This window comes from Colletotrichum tamarilloi (assembly GCF_030869305.1).
Source record: "Colletotrichum tamarilloi strain Tom-12 chromosome Unknown Scaffold_5.1, whole genome shotgun sequence".
Taxonomy (NCBI): domain Eukaryota; kingdom Fungi; phylum Ascomycota; class Sordariomycetes; order Glomerellales; family Glomerellaceae; genus Colletotrichum; species Colletotrichum tamarilloi.
This window is the reverse complement of record NW_026849388.1, coordinates 213,579-232,581: the sequence shown is the minus strand read 5'-3', so window position 1 is coordinate 232,581 and position 19,003 is coordinate 213,579. Positions and strand designations below refer to the sequence as shown.

The 19,003-nt window shown below is 52.8% G+C and overlaps 6 protein-coding genes across 6 annotated transcripts; 3 read left to right on the top strand and 3 right to left on the bottom strand.

Annotated features, from left to right (window-relative positions):
- Positions 1-1,253: 1,253 nt before the first annotated feature.
- On the top strand, positions 1,254-2,708 carry CTAM01_02173 (tRNA splicing endonuclease subunit; the record flags this gene model as incomplete). The annotated part of the gene is made up of 1 exon (XM_060518212.1): positions 1,254-2,708. One exon carries the CDS (start codon positions 1,254-1,256, stop codon positions 2,706-2,708), a length of 1,455 nt encoding a protein of 484 aa, XP_060386845.1.
- A 4,719-nt stretch (positions 2,709-7,427) lies between these two features.
- Positions 7,428-7,649, bottom strand: CTAM01_02172 (uncharacterized protein; the record flags this gene model as incomplete). The annotated part of the gene is made up of 1 exon (XM_060518211.1): positions 7,428-7,649. The coding sequence occupies one exon, from the start codon at positions 7,647-7,649 to the stop codon at positions 7,428-7,430; it is 222 nt and encodes a 73-aa protein (XP_060386844.1).
- A 2,570-nt stretch (positions 7,650-10,219) lies between these two features.
- CTAM01_02171 (uncharacterized protein) lies at positions 10,220-13,471 on the top strand (the record flags this gene model as incomplete). The annotated part of the gene is made up of 3 exons (XM_060518210.1): positions 10,220-10,317; positions 10,953-11,027; positions 11,521-13,471. 3 exons carry the CDS (start codon positions 10,220-10,222, stop codon positions 13,469-13,471), a joined length of 2,124 nt encoding a protein of 707 aa, XP_060386843.1.
- An 814-nt stretch (positions 13,472-14,285) lies between these two features.
- Positions 14,286-15,506, bottom strand: CTAM01_02170 (phytanoyl-CoA dioxygenase; the record flags this gene model as incomplete). The annotated part of the gene is made up of 2 exons (XM_060518209.1): positions 14,286-15,013; positions 15,077-15,506. 2 exons carry the CDS (start codon positions 15,504-15,506, stop codon positions 14,286-14,288), a joined length of 1,158 nt encoding a protein of 385 aa, XP_060386842.1.
- Positions 15,507-15,798: 292 nt separating this feature from the next.
- Positions 15,799-17,583, bottom strand: CTAM01_02169 (uncharacterized protein; the record flags this gene model as incomplete). The annotated part of the gene is made up of 6 exons (XM_060518208.1): positions 15,799-15,956; positions 16,063-16,281; positions 16,335-16,766; positions 16,854-17,237; positions 17,313-17,432; positions 17,496-17,583. 6 exons carry the CDS (start codon positions 17,581-17,583, stop codon positions 15,799-15,801), a joined length of 1,401 nt encoding a protein of 466 aa, XP_060386841.1.
- A 782-nt stretch (positions 17,584-18,365) lies between these two features.
- Positions 18,366-18,875, top strand: CTAM01_02168 (uncharacterized protein; the record flags this gene model as incomplete). Its single annotated transcript, XM_060518207.1, has 1 exon — positions 18,366-18,875. One exon carries the CDS (start codon positions 18,366-18,368, stop codon positions 18,873-18,875), a length of 510 nt encoding a protein of 169 aa, XP_060386840.1.
- Positions 18,876-19,003: the final 128 nt, after the last annotated feature.

Here is a 19,003-nt window from a genome sequence, read left to right as displayed (position 1 = left end):
TCCCTCAGCCCAGCTCCCACACCCTGCCGGCCACCTGAACCTTCATCACCGATACCCTTTCTCGTCTTCAATGCCAACGCTCTGCTCATCGATAGCAGGCTCGCTCACTCCCCATGCGCACCACCGGCATCAGTCCCTGGGTCAACTCTCTCAACTTCGATAAATAGACCATCAGTCTGTCAAACGGGGCCATCGTGCAAGTTTCTAAGTCAAACCTGGTTCTGTTGTCGAATCGTCCTTTTTCGGGTCATTTCGGCTACGTAAGGACTCAGAAGGCTATTATCAGCTGGGCTGTTTCTGGAGAAGGACCCGGCGGAGCCAGTATGAAGCCCGACGCAGTTTTCTGCTTCTCTTTTGCTTCTCACCTAGTCTTGTCTGAAAACCCTTGCTCCTAGCCGAGCCGACACGAAGAAATCCGACAAGATGCTCATATCACCCGAGAAGAAATCTTTCCCCGCGACGAAGGTGCTCTTCTACTCAGCCTCTGCCTCCTGCTATCAATTTCCCCCTGAGAAGAAACGGTAGAAAACTGGGCTGACAGAGGAAAATATCGGAGCGGCTTTCAATGGTTGGAGAGACGGCATGCTGAGCTGAGAAACACTATCCCGACGAGCGCTTCGACCAAAGACAATGAACACGCTCAAATTGCACTCAAAAAATACTGATAGCCGATCCAATTATGGTACATCACTGGCTAGCTGATGCACTCAGAATCTCCATGCCACAGCGCGCAACGAGCGAATGTAGACGTTTACCTACACGCGGTACCAAACAACAGTGCATCTTTGGGCGTGTCATACGTCGGATCCGACTCATCATTGATGCAACAATCCTCACAATGCAGGATGAATGTAGTTGAATTGCTAATGCATCATCCTACGGTGCAATTGCAATTTGACTTTTTCATCCTCGCGATCAACGGTATGTACATCTATTCAACTTTTTGGTTGATTGCTATTGTACACCCCAGCACACCTCTCATTGGTCAAAGCTCACAAGCTCCTTCTGCAGCTTTACCCAATTTTTTTCCCCCCACTGGAGGGATCCTTCCCAACCAAGACTCACACCGAGACACACTCGACCTACCTGCAACACCAGCCTGAACTGCACAATAATTCGACATAGCACCGACTGCAAAACGAAGTTGGAAACCGATCGATCGCGGATCCGAGGTATAAAAGGAAAAAGAAACCCAGTCTGTGGCAGCAATCAAAAAAACCAAAAATCGAAGCGCCTGCCAAAAGAAGAGGAAAATGCCCCTCGACGACGACGACAATCCCACCGCGGCGCCGGCCGCGGCGCAGCTCAACAATGACTCGGGCGCAGGCGACGAAGCTGAGGACGAAGGTCTCTTCGACATGCGACTCTTTGCATCCATGTTCAACAAGAAGGGCGTCGCCTCGCAAGCCGTCCGTAAGGGTCAAAAGGACTTTGAGTCGCACGGCACGAAAGCCCAGGAGAATGCGTTGGAGACGAGCAGGCAGGTCATTGAGGAGGTGCTGGGATACACGAGAGTGCACAGAGATACATGGAGCAAGGGCTGGTACTTCCCGGACTACTGGCCCGAGATCATGGAGGCCATCGAGGATGGGGACACTTCTGGGTTGGCGAAGCCCGAGTATCTGCAGGAGTTCATGACTGAGACGAGGCCGATTTATGCCAAGGAGAGGGTTGTTGTCGTGGAGGAGCTGAAGGGTCCGCAGGCGAGGTCTATGGGCAGAGTGATTCGAGGACTCAAGACGCCGAGACCGGCGTTGGGAAAGCTGTGGCTGTTGCCCGAGGAGGCGCTGTTCCTTGTGGAGAGGGGTAGCTTGGAGCTTTGGTGGCCGTATCGCGAGCTCAAGGAGATTCTGCCGCCGTCAGAAGCGAAGCCCGCTGAAGAGCAGACAGATTCCGAAGACGCAGAACCCGAAGACGAGTTCGACGTTGGCGTACCCTTGAGCTTACAAGCCGCCTACTCATTCTTCATCGGACTGGACGGCGAACGGGGCAAGATATCACTTCCAAAATACCAAGTCTACTCACACCTCAGACGGTTGGGATACTACGTTCAACGCGTTCCGCCAGAACCTACAGAATCTACGCCCACACCCGAAGCACCGCAGAAATCACTGTGGCAATGGCTCGTCTCACTTCTTCAAAGACCATCGGCGGCGCCCGCAACGCCACCGCCTTACGGGCCCTTGGTCAAGCCGGGCGTCTATCGACAATATAGCGTCGTCTACAAACAACTCGAGCTCCTATCCCGCTACCAGCCATCGCCCGCACCTCAGGATCCCAAGCAAGCCGAGGATCCGTACAAGATCCATTGGCACGTCTGGAAGCCTTCGAAGCATCCCAACCTTCGTGTGACGGACCTACCACCACCAGACATCCGCATCGCTGTCGCTGACGCGCGCGACGACGCGATTCCGGATATTGAAGAGATTTCGGCGCTGCTCGACTCGACACCGTACGACGCGCCCGATCCTGTCTTGATGGGCGGGCCAGGAAAGCTGTACCAGCGCTTGAGACACGGTTACCGCAACGTTCTTGTCGCCGTCGTGGATCGCGGCTTGGTCAACTTTATGAGGTTCGGGCAGGCTGCATTTGGGGAGGAGAAGCTCTACGAGAGATTCGATAATCGGGGTGGGTTCCGAGGCGGCAAGAGGGGTGGGAGGGGTGGACGCGGAAGGGGAGGAGGCAGGGGACGGGGCCGGGGTCGGTGAATGATTGCCGGTCAATACGGAAATTTGATGTTGCGGCACGGGCTGGGGAGGAAGAGAGGCTCTCGAGGCGAGGCGGGCGAACTCTGGGACGGATACCTCCCAAGACTATTGTGGCATGTATAGAATGGAGTACAACTAGAGAAGCCTCATGGCTTGCGGCTCGTGATGATCGCCGCCAATGGTTGATAGATACCCTCCCTGATCGAGCACGGCTATATCGTTCAACGATGAAATGAAAGGACTGTCTATTACCGAGTTTCCATTTATGATCATCATAAACCGCCCCAGCCTCATCAAACCTTGAATTGTTTTCTGGGAATCCCAAACTTCTGGCACCTACTATAGAGGCTATGCTGACGCCAGTCACCACAGCTCTACAACCAACCCCGGAATCCACAACATAGACTTTTTCTCCCTTCCCGCCCCCAAAATACCCATTCTTTCTATAGACTATAACAAAAGCCCGTACAAGGGAAAAAGTCTGACCTCGCTCATCACCGGGAAGGGCATGTTATTACCGGAAAAGGTGCGTACTACTGACAGCCATATAGGCGGCAGAGAGGAAGCGGCTAAGATTCAAGACGTGTCTTCTAGTTGCAAGCAAGTCGCCGAAATGAGTCATGCTTCGGGGGAGCTTAGGAAGTTACAACGTCCGTTCCCTCTGAGGCCGACAGCACTCCGTACGGAGTGATGACTCGAGTTAATTTCAAACTAAACTTCTAGGGCTGTCCGTAACCTGCCTCAGCTATACTGAGTTACCATTGAATATCCTATTCCGTATCCGTGTAGACTTTACAAAGTGATCTGGCGACTCTTGCCATGGCCCGTGAGATTTGGTTAGTCATTAATTAACTCTAGCGCAATGAAACTCGCCCAAAAGTACGGTCGCGTAGTCCTTGGGTGCGCGGAACCAGCGCTTGTAGCGTGTAGCGCAGGTTGGAAGATCGTGTTCTTTGCGAAGTATGGTATCTCGCATCAGCTGTAATAATGCAGAGTACTCATACATTCGCGATGATTTGTTTACGTGCGCCCAAATATATCGAAGGACATACGTTCTCTTCGGCACCAACTGCGAAAACCTATAGCCTGAGGAAAAGGCCACAATCCCTGGAACCTGCCCTCTAAAAACTGATGTATCCACAAAGCAGAAAAAAAATGTTGTCGTCGATGCTTAAGAGTTGCAGGGGTTGTCCGCGAAAAAAACATGCATAGAGTTGCGCATCAGGAAGGCGGCCACACGAAGAGCCAATATTATAAAACGCTGTTTACATCTAACGGCACCGACCAATGTGCGACGTATTTGGCGAGAAGTCGGTCAGCACCGCCGCCGACCGCCGGCTGAGCTTTTTTCCAAAGTACGGACGCCGACGGGATTGTGGGGGGTGGGTGGTTTAGGCCTCTTTCTCTCTTGCAAGTTTGAGTGACCTGCCGGTGTCCGTAATCACATGGCAAAAGTCGTAAGGCGTGAAGTGGATGGAAGGGGGAAGGAGGAACATTGAAATGCATGGAAGGGCAGGGGGTCGGAATGCCATCCATGGGTTTAGGTTGCGCGCGACCATGGGGGATATTTCGGCGAGTACCGTGCCTTTGACTCTGGTGTTCAGCCAAAGATGTTGTGGATTTGTGACGGGGCTATAATCCTCCATGTGTTGGAAGTCCCCTCAAAAGCCCACCCATGAGAACGAGTTGGATAAAGTACACTATGAGCGAGAAACCCCCCAGCCAACAACAATTGTCATCGCGGTGAGAAAAGATGCGCTCATGCGTCACCTAGGGGGGTGAGAGTTGGCCGGGGTTTAGTTGGAGTTGGCTGCCAACCTGCATGGGAGATCAGGATTGACGACGGGGATATAACCACAGGACTGGAGGGCCCGTTCAACCCCTGTTGACGTGGCCAGGAAGGAAAAGCCAACGGAGTACAGACCAGTGTTCATACAGCGCGTTTTTTTATTTTATTTTATAGTTTCATTGGGCGTGCAGTCTTCATATGTACGACGACCAGTCGTTTTCCAACTCATCAGCTGTTCGAGTATCGAGTGCTACCTAAGGAGGGAGTGCTTGCAGGTGCGGCATTTGAATGTTAAGGCTGCATTATTAGAAGCAGCAGTGAGGAAGGTGATCAAGATGAAGGACCTGCCAGGTATGGTTCGTCCGCTGCCCGTGTTCATTGCTACCTCCCGTGTTCATGGAAGCGTGTGCAACGAAGATAGAGGGTATCTTACGACTATCAAGGTTTGTGTGTTGTTGGCAAGAAGAGCATGCGGGTGAATGATGAGGTGATCAGATAAACCAATCTCACCATTTACCCGCATGCCAGTTGCCTTGTTGGTGCTGGTGCTGGTGCTCGGTTGACGTGCAGTACCTTGGGTTGCCTGAGTTGTCAACTTGGAGAAACTTTCGGACAGATGCGCCACGGAAATTGTCGCAAACCTAACTCTCAAGTCGACCGCACAGCTTCATGCATGGGATACAGGAAATGAGATGAAGGGCGGCAAGTGATGACTATAGTAGCGGAAGACGACAAAAAGACTACTTCGTGAGAAATGCAAAAGAATATGCGACAACAGCAGGGTTCGAACCTGCGCATCCGAAGATAATAGATAACGATTGAAGGATCAATTCAAGTCTATCGCCTTGGACCACTCGGCCATGTTGCCATATGCAATTGTTGATTTTCAGGGTCGATATTGGTGCCTAAGTACCTATAATGCAGTATTGGCGGGGCCCACCAACCGAGTGGAATAGCAGCTTACAGCGTAGCGAATAACGCGAGCGATCGCAAAAAAAAAAAAAAGAAATCAGTAGGTGAGCGTACTATGGCGACTTTGAAAACTTTCAAAACTGCAGCGAACCATGCCAGCAACCGGTGAAACATACCGGGCATGTTTGCTTCTCTGGTGGCAGTGGTTGTAACAACTGCCTTTAGCATACTTTTGCTGGCGCAAGAGTCAAAACTTGAAGAGGCATCAACTCCGCTTGCCGACTTGCCCGGCTCGTGCGGGGGACTCGGGAGTTGAAGGCTTGAAACACAAAATTGACAAAGGCAACCATGAATGCCCGAGGGATGTGGTTATGAATAGTTCAGGATGGAACATTTCGTCTTGGCGGTAAAGGAGAAGGAGGTTTCCGATATCCATGCAACCTAGGTGGTGGCAATCATCCCCCGGTGCACGCCGCCGCACAAAATTCGAGCAGAACAGTGAGCATGGGGGGTCTGGCAGTGCGGCACCTGATGCGAGCGTAGCCCGAGAGGTTGCTCATCCTCATCCACGCGCCCCAGTTTCGGGAGTTCCTAGATAGGGTAACTCGCTGCGTTTCGAGTTGAGGAATCGTAGATCCGTCGTCTGCTGACAACCTGACGAAGGTGAAGAGGGGGGTTTTCTGACTCTGGCCCCCCTTCTTTCATTTACACACTTTCGAATACGTTGGAGGCCATAACTGTATCTTGGTTGCATAAGTATGTAACGGGAGTTGCGACAGACAACCTAACTCATTGGTGGTTGATTGGCGTGAAGTATCGTGGCCCATGTTAGTGTTAGTTGGCCTGACATGAACATTAGCGATGCGGAGGCTTCTGTTCACAAGGGTTGCGAAGAAACGGCGCGCGGAGAAAAGGCGCGAGATAGAAGACAATGTTACGACAAAATGATTGACGGAGAGACCAATAACCGCCTAGGATGATGCGATCTGATGCGCTGATGCAGTGTCAACACGCCCAGAGATCCACCACTGAAGCAATAACATTATTATATTAGTACCACGGCTTTACACGCTGTTCCAAGGATGCGTGGGGCCGGCTAGCCGATCAAGGTGGACTCGTCATCATTAATACCAAAGTACCATGTTCATGTCGGGGATTGAGCAACAGGATGGTCGAATTTTGCTCTCGAATGGCATAAGCGATTCCTTCTATTGATAACGGCAATGGCAGCCGAGGCATAACGGTACCTAGGTGATTGTCTCATAAACCCAAAAACGAGACTGGTGTAACCCGAATGCGGACGTGTGGTTGATCGCGGGTTGGTGGAGGTGAGTGATGAACAGAGCGAGAGGGAGAAAGACAAAGATAGCCAGACAAGTCGGCCGATTGCCTCAGGTCAGCAGATCATTGTGTTTGGGAAGAGAATTTGTTGCCCTCAACGGCTGGAGTTGCTGCGACCGACCTGCTGATCGGGCACAGTTGCCGTCGGTTGTACGCGCTCTTGCGCGTGCCGTGTCGCATGGCGATGGATTGCAACTTACGACAGCTTGGCCGGACTTTCCCACCGGGCCCCTCAGGAGGAGTAGAATAGAGAAGGAACAGAGTGATGATTGTTGAGGGCGAACTACCTAAACTCAAGGCAGGGGTGGGTCGACATGATACGGATACCAAGCAAGAAACGCGCTTGGTGGCAGCTGGCTGGCGCCCAGGTTGTCTTAGGTTGTGCTAGCCCGCCTGGGTTGTTGATAATGTGGAATGAGAAGAGTACTTTTTGCCAAGTACTTTGCGTGTTGTGATACGTAGACCTAATGATATTCCTCTCTCACAGATTAGTTGCACCATGCCGGACGCCTGACACCGATAACCGACATAGAGTACCGATGCCGATGCATGAGTCTGATAGTTCAAGGTCTAAATACCTTGAGAGGGGCGAAAGGGGCATCGTTCAGAGATAATCACCAAACGTTGTAGACACATGACGAAAGAGACTCGGGGAGGCAGCTCACAAGTACAGTCAGTCACGTAAGATAGGTAGTAGTAAATGTGTCCGTGGTGAACTTTGAGCAAAAGCCAATGGCATTCAATTTAGGTTGGGACTCTGCGCGCAGACTGGCAGCCGGACCAACCCGGCCAAGCCAATCCTCACCGTGACCAAGCCAAGCGAGTAAGACAGACGTAATCAGAGGATATACATGGAACGGCAGTACCTTTTCATTACGCCAACTTAGACAATGCAACATGCCAAACGCTCAAGGTGAGGTACATTTGGTCATTCGCGAGAGAGTTTCGCGCGCAAGCGGGGCTCAGCTACGGATACGGTACCACGGAGATTCCAGGGTTTTATCTCACATTTGCCGGCACAATTGCCAAACAGTCAATCAACTTAGAGATACACCAGCGAGGCGTCAATCAAATTGCTTAGTGGTGGTGGCCCCCCCTCCCGAGTGAGAGTCCCCCCCTACTCGAGCCCCGCTCGACAGAACAAGTCAGCCAGTCATCGAAACTCTGGTCACAACTGCGACTGGGGTTGACAGGGAATTACACGAGCCACGGTCACAGCTTCGTTGTACGCTACTTCGTTACGCATACTAGACCCTATCATTTGAAGATGTGCGACCCTGGATAAGGCGTGCCCTGAGCAAGAAGAGTCCGAGACTGTCGTACAGCCCAAGATCCAAATGGTAACTTGCCTGGGGCGCCGAGTGATTCTCCACGAACGGCTTTGGGCGACGACTCGTCAAGAATGGTGAGGTGTTTGGCCCATCTGATCTGATGCGATCTGAGCACGCGCAAGCCGAACGTGGACTGGGCATAGGCGGAAGCAGGGACGATGGATGGGAGTCTCTGGGAGCGCGGCGGTGGAGGAAAAGGAGGGAATAACATCCTGGAACGCGCAATCCAGCTCGCCGGGCCTAGGAAAAAGGTACTATTGATGCAAATTGCTTGGTACATGACCATGCTGTCCTGACTGGATAGGGTGATGACTACCTTACCTTTCCTCATCCGTCCGTCTCCATTACGGGGGCATTGGCAGTATCATTGGTTTTCTTATAATGTGTGACCGACAGATGATATGAGCCACGGACCACTTTTGATCAAAGTACCCTTTGTTCACACTCTCTATCGCTGGGCGCTCTTTCTCTCTGTCGTCTCATGAGAGGCTGAGGCTGCTTGGCCTCCCACTCGATGGGAGCTACTGGAGAACTTACCCAATAAACTGCAACCACCTCCGAAATCAAAAAATCTCAGTCGCAACTCTGGTTGGCCTGTTCTCCCTTGGGGACAAACTAAAACCTGTGTCTCTCAGTAACCCGTCCGTATCTCTCTCGCCCTTATCCTCCTCCCCATCCATCCATGGCCACTAACTCACTCACTCACTCGCTCACTCACCCGCCCACTGGCAGAAAATTCCTCTCATTTGGCAGTAAAACCTTGCCGGGCTTTTTATTGCACCTTGGTGAAGTGAACCCCATTCACACCCCAATTCTCATACCAATCGCATTGTTTCCTTTCCTTCTGTTGCCCCCTACCCCCTTCCATTTCCAAAGTTCCCATCCTTTTTTTGCTCGTGACACGCCCCCCTCAACTTTACAAACAACACGTCAATAACCAAGGTTCCAATGCGGCCAGGCCACAACAGTACTTGAGTAAAGTACCTAGCTTAGCTTAGCTTACTAAAATTCACCCTTCCTTGTCCGTGCTGTGCTGTACAGTACACTACGGGTGTATGCTGTGCCCAACTTTTACACCATCCCACACACGGTCCTCCTTCGGGTCTAATTCCAACCGCTCTTCTCTTCCTCACCTCACATACCCTTACGCGGTGATAACCCAATGCCATCAACTTGTATGGTAGGCTGGCTATGATCGACTCGCACATTGATCACTGGTGTTTCCGCCCATCAACAACAGCAGTTCTCTCCGCTAAATACGCCTTCATCTCGTTTAAGGCGCCGAATCCTGTTTCCCGCGCCATTCAACTGTCAGCGTCCGTGCTCTGGGACACAAGCCTGAGGTACCGTTCAGTATTCACCTCACTCTCTCAGTCTCTGCCTTACTTTACTGCGTAAGGTAGCTTTACCTCTCGCCCACCTCTCTCTCTACCTCGACACACCCTGCTTGGACTAGAAATTCTGACTGGGGTGCCTGACGACCGATGACTGGAACTCTCGCCTCATTTGGCTTGGCTTTTTGCTTTCTTCTTAGTCTAAACTGGACATAATACGGCGAGGCGGTAAAGGCGTGGAATCTAATACCTTGTACACCTCTCACTTTTCATCCACTCATACTACGTACTCAGCACTCACTCACTCACTCAGTCTCTCTCTCTCTCACTCTCACTCTTACTTGACACTCACCTTTTCTTTCCTTCCCCCCCTTACGAATACTCCGTACAGATACACACACCTTCCTCCACCTCAGTCTACACCTCCCCGTCTCCACCTTTCCCGGTCACATTCAATCTTGGCCTCAAACACGAACCGCGTCCACCGATCATTTGGAGCCGTCACTCAAATCAAACCAAACCACCGATCCCTCCTCTTTGGCCCTTAGCCTTAGCTCTTGTCTTCTTACAACCACACGTCCCAACGCATTTCCATCCAAAATCACCTTAGCCGCCAAGTTACCCATCAAAGCAAACACTTCTTCTTCTTATCCAAAGAGCCAACCTGAACCGCGAGTCTTTGTCGCCCAATTTTCGACAACTCCGGGGGTTCACTTGATTTGTGGCGACCACATCAATATTTACCGCCAGACAATCGGCTCCAGTCACCCGGTCGCAACACAAACTCGCGAGAAACCAACCGCGATGGAGACCACCACCGAGGTCGAAACAAAGCAGCCGTCAGTTGCGCCTTCAGAGCCGCAGCAACAGACCCCAGTTGCCGAGACCCCTACAACCACAGAGTAAGTTATCTCTTTGTCTCTTTTACCGCCTCTCTCTCTCTCTCTCTCTCTCTCCTCTGTTATTGCTAGCTGCATTTGAAGTTGTTGCCACTTGATACTTCCTTCTTCAATTGCTCTCCTGTACAAGAACCACGCGCTATGACCAGTGGTGAAGTCATACACTGGGTCGATTTCGACTTCACCTTGGACTTGGACTTGCCTGCGATCCATCACAGCTCTCAACTCAACTTCTTGCTTCATGTTTCTATTTCGCAGCCCGCACCTACCTTACTTTACCTTCACTTCCTTCTAAGTGTTGTGGCTGCACGGAAACTCCTCTCCTTCCCTCCCTGACACTGCGTCTGACGGCGCTTCTAGCTTCGGCCACTAAGCTAGGTTGTAAGGCCGCCAGAGTTCCCTCTCGTCATTCCCCCTTCCACTACAACCAGCACCGACCCCTCCCTTGATTCAACCGCACCTCTCTTCCCATCAATCAACCAGATCACTTTTCTTCCATCAACTCTTGTGCCTCGTCGCCGGCATACACGGTCTCTCATATCATCTGTTTTCATTCCACAGCCTCGTTGAGCATTGGTTTCCTTGATTGTGCGCCGCAAATACTCTGTCTTTGTTCTCACCTCCTGCGAAACTCTCAGAATGCCGTTTCGACGAGACTCCCGCCTCAAGAGTACTCCAGAAGAGCCCTCTGTACCCATTAAGGAGGAAAGAAGGTGCGTCGCATTCCATTGAGACTCTCAACTCCCCATCCGAGTTCCTTGGTTCTTCACTCTCTCTTTGCGACTCAGAGTTTCAATGTATTTTTGGCACCTTTCAAAGTTCAATGCATGCGCCCGGTTTGCTTGCCTTGGTCAAGAGGGCAACTGGCGAGTTGCCAAGAGGCGCATGTCGAGTCAGGGCCAAGTGTTCCCGATTCATGTACGCATACAACATCCGCTTTGGATGGCTTTCTACCCCTGCTCAACTCGAATCGTCTGCATTTCTTGGTCTTGCGCTGTTGCTTCCTCGCCGGCGATGCTTTTCTTTCTGTCTCTCTCCGAATCAGCTGGGGTTTTCTCAGTTACAGCCACCATGGCCGAGCGTCACCACCTTGGTTGGCAAAGACCTCATCAGGGTTGCAAGTGCACCCATTTGGGCAACATTGCAACACATCATGGAATGCAACAAACTCAATTGTGAACAAGCATATACTGATACCAATTACAGGCTCAGCAGTGCCAATGGGGTTAAGCCACCTGCTTTGGATGACGACGACACCGCCAATGATGATGATCTAAGCCCGCCTCCAGAGAACTTGAGCCCTGTCTCAGGCAGCCATGATCGCGCTTTGGAAGATGAGATTGTTGTCGGTAACCGCAATGGCGTGCAAAAGTCATCGCCACTCCGCGTTGTTTCTGATCCCGAGGATGAGAATATGGCGGATGTTGAGGATGAGCCAGTCGTCTCTCACTACCCTAAGCGGAAGCGCGCGTCCGTTTTCAATGACTTGAGTGAAGACAAGATGGAGAGCAGCCTTGTCTCAGAGAAGGAAGGCACGCCACGCGGCACCAAACCAGCTCGTAGGCATGGACTGGGTGGTGTGAAGGGCGTCATTCTCGGATATTGGCGCGATTCACCCGTGCCTGACCCCAGAGGCAAGCATGCAGTTATTGGCTTCATCGATGTCCGCGATCGCCTCCGCACTCGCATTCAGCAGAACACCCGCTTCGGCGAGCCGGTATCGAGTCTCGAGTATCCCCTCCCGCCCGGACCAGGTGGCAGCTGGGTGACCTTCGAGCGGGTCGTCTTCGCAGACCACCTTGTTGGTCTGGATCACCACCAAGTGAAGGAATATGTCAAGCTTCGAACGGATTCTATCGAGATGACGGAGGAGGCCCGAGATGCTGCAGAGCAAGCTGCGGCTAAGGAAGCGGTCCGGCGTGTCGAGGAAAACCCTCCCCCCGAGAATCCCGTAGCGCCAGCCATCGCATACGGTGCGGTGATTCCCGACCACGCTACAATGCCGGCTCGGCCGGACTCCAAACGTCGCCGCACTGGTAGTGGCATCGGCACGATCAGTGGAGGCCCGGTACAGCAGACGCCGCCAGCACAAAACATCCCGCCGACTCCTCAATTCGACCCTCTGCCAGGTACCAGACCCACACGCATCATTGTGGGCTACTGGAAGGGCTCCAGTGAGCCTGATCCTATCAACAAGCACGCGATCTACGGCATCCTCGGACAAAATGACATGTTCCGCGTCAAGGTGGCGCGAGAGACGCGTGATAAGCGCTTCGTCGATGGCAACTTTCCCGTTGGAGCGGGTGCGCTGTGGATTCACTGGGAGGAGGTCGAGCTGGAGCCACACATTAAAGTCCTGTCTCGCCCCGAGGTGAAGGAGTATTGTCGTGTCCGTCAGTACCAAATCGATCAAGGCGAGAGCCCCAACGAGCGAGTCGAGAATGAGGCCAGGGCAGTGTACGAGGCACAGCAGCGCGTGGCAAATGGCATCAATAAGCCTGGTTACATGAACAATATGGGCCCGCCACCCGCCATTGTTCCACAGCCAGAAGAGATGCTCGAGGCACCCGAGACCAAGGTCGAGGTGAACCCCGAACTGCGCCAGAGCCGCAGAACGGAGAACCGCGGCGTTCGGCACTCATTGCCCGATCTCGACGTCAGACAGTCATCACGAACCCCTGTACAAGCGCAGAATAAGATTGACGCCAGTGCACGTCGCGAAATCGCCCGGATCGAGGCCGCCCAGATTCGAACCGAGCGTTTCGCCGCTGACCGCGAAGCTGCTCAGAACGCCCAAGCTGCTCAAGCTGCCCAGGTTGCTCAAGCCGCCCACATGGCCAACTTAGTCCCTCCTCCAATGCCGCCTCAAGCTATGCCTAAGATGCCTTTGCAGAACGGCAACGGCAACGGCCCCCGCATGAGTAGCCTGTTCCACGAGCGCGACGAGATGCAGCGCCTGAACAAGGTATGGGCTAGCCAAGAAGAGCACCGCAGCAAGGTTGGAGGTGAAGAAACCAAGTTTTACGGCGGTATCAAGTACGAGCGCAAGACCAACGGCCCCTTTGTCGGCAAACTCGTCTCGCAAGGCACCATTATCAGTATTGACGGAGAGGATTATGTCGAGTATCGTGTACTCACGAAGCCGAGTTTTTTCTAGGCGACCAAGACGGGAAGAAGCACCTCGCGGCTTTGATCGCCCTTTAAATTTCGGTCAACGGGCATTCGCTGAGCGATGGCCGCCAGATTATGGGACTCCTCCTGAGCGTTGAGTCTCAACGGATCTCTCTCTTTTGATACTGAGTTCAACGGATGAAGGCTGTAGGATTTCCTTTGTTTCTTCTCGCGACAAAATGGATGCGAGGTTCGGCGGAAAACGGGTCTTTCCTATTATACCCCCTCTCAACCTTTTCCGATTAATCATTTTTTTCCTTTTTCCCATCTTTTCGGCGTGGAAAAGCCAGCTCGGTCTCCTTCGTTATCGGCCACGGAGAATTCGCCGAGGAGAGGATTACTATACCATGTTTTCTTTGTTCTGCTCTGCTCTCACGCCCTTCGCAATACCTCACTCATACACCAGTGGCTTGCCCAGTTGAGTTGTGTGATGGTGAGAGACATGTATTTGAGGGCTTTCTTCTCTTGCGTTTTTCTAATTATCATGATGCCATTGCTAGTCAGAATGGGTACCTCTCAAGCGGAGGTCGGAACTGAGCGGGAAAGGGGGGAAAGCGTGGGACCGATACCACAATCCGTGGTTGTCAGTAGCTTTCAGTTAGCAATCAAATGAATCGTCTAAACGTGTGGAATGTGTGGATATTTGGTTGGTGTTTACATCAGTGGCAAGACTCACACTGCGGAGTTGGCAATATGCCATCTTTGTTCAAGGTCCCCAATGCAAAATGCAATATCTTTGATTAGTTGAAACCGTTTAGTCTGTTCCAAAGTCACCATCATACGCAATCTACTCTCGTTACTCACTCTTCCTGATTAAAATCGTAGCTATTCCCAAACCCCCTCCCCAGATACGTCCTCAAAGCCTCCTCCCTCGTCGTCCAATCCACAGGTATCTCCAAATCATCCCTCCCCGTCGCCTCCCCGTCCCCCTCCAGCAAAGGCCTCACGTCTTCCGCAAACTGCAACCGCATCGGGTTCCGGTACCACCCAGCAAAATGAATCATGGCCAGCATGACGCGGACGTCGGGCGTGGCATTCGGCATCCCCGCGTGCCACAGCCGTAGGTCGCGGATGACGATGCTCCCCTTTTCCACCGTCGGCTGCGAGGGCGGGCGGACGGCGCGGCGGAGGTCGAGGAGTTGGGGGTTGATGCGGCCGCTTGCGCGGGTGCCGTGGGTGCCTTGCTGGGCTGCTATGCCGGAGGGGATTATGGTGCCGGTGTAGCTTGAGGAGGGTGTTGTGGTGGTGGATGAGGATGAGGGTGAAGATGGAGAGGCGGGCAGGAGATAGGGAGCGTGGGTGCCGAGCCAGAGCTCGGTTGAGCCGTTGGAGGGTGTCATTTCCACGAGGGGAATGTTGATTACGAGGGCGAAGGGGTGGGATGGGTGGGCGAAATCTGCGTCGGAGTGGACTGGTTGGCGTTGTGGTTTGGAGTCTGGTGAGGGCGGCATGGCCGAGTTTGCGGAGCAAAAGGTCCATTTTGGGCGCGGGCCTAGGAGGGAGGAGGTTATTTGCGTTGCTATGGCGTCTGTTGTTTCGGTTGTGAGTTTGTTTGTATAGAGATACGAGGAGGATGTGGAATGAACTCAACTTGTGAAGATGGACTTGTGAAAGTACTCGGCCACGGGAGGCGGATCTTGTTGCAAGTTGCCCAGGTTATAGTTGAAGGGCCCCTTGTCGCCGAGGGACCGGAGGTAGAGCGCGTCTTGGACCATTTTGGCGTTGAGGGCGTCGAGGTCTGCGTGCGGGACGACGTCGGAGACGACGACGAGGCCGTCTCTGTGGAGGTGGCGGACGGCGAGTTCGAGGTTGCGCGGGGAGAGGCGAGCACTAGCAAGTTCAGAATGTGAGGGGTGTATTGTTGCTGGTGTTGATGGAAGGGTTTCGTGGTCGTGAGTGTTTGTTGTAAGTGAGGCCATTGTTCGACTGGTGATAGGGAAGCGTAGACGAGAGGGGGCATTTGAGGTCAAGAAAGGGAGGCGTGAACGGAGGAGCATCGTTGGGGAGGAGATTATTTTCATGGCTTGAGAAGGATATTTATGGGTAGACGGATACGTTTAGTGGAACTGATGGGAAATTCCAGAGATTTCTTATGCATTTATATCTCGAAGGGAGGAGGCTTCAGAAGAGGTTCTCTACGCCAATGCCGAGCTCGGGTTTGGATGACAAAACGTGCATGCCCCATCCACCCCGGACCACCTAGCTACTAGGTTTCCCCAGATTTCCCCCCAAATCCGAGCTCGGGGTACGCTAGCCCACCCCCCTCTACACAGCAAGCTACGACTGACCATTCTTCGATTAATATCCGCCTCCTCATTCGTTGTCTGCTTGTTCCGGTGGCGGCGGATTCCTCCAACCCGCCTCTAGCTCCGAGACGAGTCTCTGGACGGGCCAGCCGATTGTTCGCTTACACGCCAAGAGGCGGCGGATCAGCTCCTGTCGCGAGGCTTCTCTTCTGATGAATCGTGCGCCTGTCGAAGTCTTTTCAGTTGTTGGTTTAAAAAATGCAGCAGGAAGTGTTGTCAAATGAAAGGATGGACAGGAAGGCGAAAGATAGTGTGTATGTAAGAGGCTTACAGAATGCAATGGGGCCAAAGGCATTGACTTGAACCGAGGGCGTGTTGGCGGTGAAGGCCACGCCGCAGACATCGAAGGCGAGGTGCTCGAGGATATCGTCTTTTGTGTCTTGACGGCCGTCTCGGCCGTCTTGTGTGTTTTGAAGACTTGATAATTGTTGCGGGCTTGCGTGGATACAGAGTATCGTAGTGGCGACAAGCTGATAGTGAAGGGCCGCCGCTAGATTCTTATTCAGTCACAAGACAAGGGTGTTCTAAGATAGAAAGGCCTACCATGATGATCTCTGAGCAGCCAAATGGATGGCAAGGCGAGGCCCAGACCGCGTTCAACCGTGGAAAAGGGTTCAAACCGTGACGGTAGACTTTTACGCCATTCACGTAACAGATGAGAAAGGCTAGACCACGACTCCTCCGTGACAGAACCCGAGCCTTTGAAGCATGTATTGATGATGCGGCCGAGAATGAGAGTAACGGCACTAAGGTAGTCCTGATCGGTTCTTGAACCAGACGCCGGTAGGGCTAGGGGCACCTGAGCAAGGTCTATCTTGAGCGGGCATCTGCGGAATAAGCTAAAGGTGATGTCCTCACGAAGATAGTTCCAGAAGCCTGCTGCTCGAAGGCTAGACCCAAAGGCGTCAGTTTGAGGGGTATGATAGGCTGCCAGTGAATATGCTCCCTGGAGGTGCCTGTTTGGGTCTAGCTCTTCTGCTTTGATGTCAGTTTATGCAATAACCATGCCAAAGTGTTTACAAGGTGCGTAAAAGTAGTGACCGGAAGACGACAGGATCTCACCACTCAAAATCTCATACGACCGCAAGAGACATACAGAAGCTAGCGCAAGCCCCTGCGTTCGCTCATCATTGTTGTACACCTCCACTGCCATGTTAATCAGCAAACGAATGCAGTGCCCGTGGTAGAACTCCGCCGCCGCCCTGGCGGACGGTACAGTCGTTCTGCTTGTGTGGACCGCGGACAGTGCCAAGATGGCGGCGAAGGGCAGCGGGCTATCGAGGGCGGCCTCGGGAAGGCTTGTGCCAAAGGTAAGGAACGCATCGCTGAGGTCGTACCACGGTGCGATGTCGGCGATGTAGTGGAAAAAGTAGCGTGCTATGGACGGGTTCTGGAGGGCTTTGCGGGGGTTGGATGGTGACGGGAAAGGAGTTTGCGGTTCGTCTGCTTTAAGGGATGTATGTGAGCGGCTACAACGTGTGCAGGATCAAGAACAGTGAGGTACGCATAGAAGATACTCACCAGCGGAGTCGGGCTCTTCTGTATCCTGCTGGCTCTTTTTGAGTTGTGGGAGCGGGGTGGTGCGGTCACAGTATCGCTGAGCCTTGCGGCAACGTTGGCACGCTGGCAGGGCCTCGTCGCCTGAGTAATCTCGTATTGGTCAAAGGAGCTCTTTCCATGGTGTCATGGTGGATATTTGCTTACATTTGACCTTGCGGACGCGGCAGGTGTTGCTGGTGGCACTTGTCAGCACGAAGATCGGTCTGTGGGCAATACTAGTTCTTGTTCTCATCTTTACCATGCTGCGTTGATGTCAGAAATCCGTTCAAGACGCACGTTTGATGTGCGCCACTGCGTCAAGAGGGTGTCTCACCTGCCTGGTTCAGAATACGAGGCATCGCCTTCAGCCCAATTCCTCCGGTCTCCCAAGATGGAAGAAGGTTAGAAACCCAGAAAAAGGCAGTAATCAGACTCAATGGACACCTGCTTACTTTGGCTCAGGTCGTGTGAAGGTCACTGCAGCGCTACGACACAAGTGAGCGGCGCCTGAGACGTACGCGCCGACAAAATCGCAATGTGAGAAATAGTGTCAAAGGACGAACTGTCGTCTTTGGGCGAAAAACTCCAATTCCCCGTCTCCATGACAGGACGGCCGGTACCCCGCGCTCGGAGCGGACGGGAGAGTGGGGCGCCGGCGGCGATCCCGTCTCACCCCGGATCGCCGGCAGCCACGTCCCTAAGCACTAGAATCGCCAAGCCCCAAAGATCAGCGCAGAGCTAAAGAGGCACTGCTCTAGCGAGCGGCTTATGACATAAATCCACGGAAATAGAACGTCTTGAAGGATCCGAGGTGAAGAGTGTCATGAGGCAGGGACTAGTTTAGTACCGCCACGATGAGAAACGTTGCATCAAGAATACTGAACTATGATCCGAGTTCAACTCACATATAAACCCAATGAAATTGCCGTGATGGAGGCTCTCAATCAGATTCAGACTCACATACGAGACCAACCAACTATCTTATAAAACATTATCAACCACAACTTTCCTCTTCTCACTCAACAACTTATCAAAATGTTCGCCCAAACACTTATCCAGACAACCCTCCTCGCCGCAGTGGCAACGGCAGCCAGTCTTCCCGTCAGACAAACCACAACCACCTTCCGCCTCGCCGCAAACGTAACTAACTTCGACCTCACGCCCTCCATCCAGGGCCAAGAGCTCACCTACATCTCAACAGCAGACTGCACAGCCAACGTCGTCTTCGGACCAGCCGGCCAGGGCGCCGAGTTCTACGCCACTGGAAACACGGTCAACGTCGCCCACCTCTCGGGTGATGACTCTTCCCCTTTGGCCGGGTTGATCGTCACACCCGGCGGAACGGCGACGGTGCCAAGCTTGAACACCGTCCAGCTGCAGTGTGGGGCTGGAACGTCTGGCGTCGGAGTCGTCGATGGCAGTCTGCAGTTTGAGGACGGATTCTGGATGGCATGTCCTAGAAACGACAGCGTTGTGCTGAGCTTCAAGAAGGCTGGGCAGAGGACACTTCTTGGGTGTGCTGATGTTCAGCTTCTCAGCATCTAGGAAGAACTCTAAACACCTAGAGAAGGGCCGACTGCTTTATTTCACGGGTGATACGTGGCGGATATGGTGAATAATATAGAGTTTGGGTGATACCTGGATGATCTGCATCATATTGGTAAATAGACGGG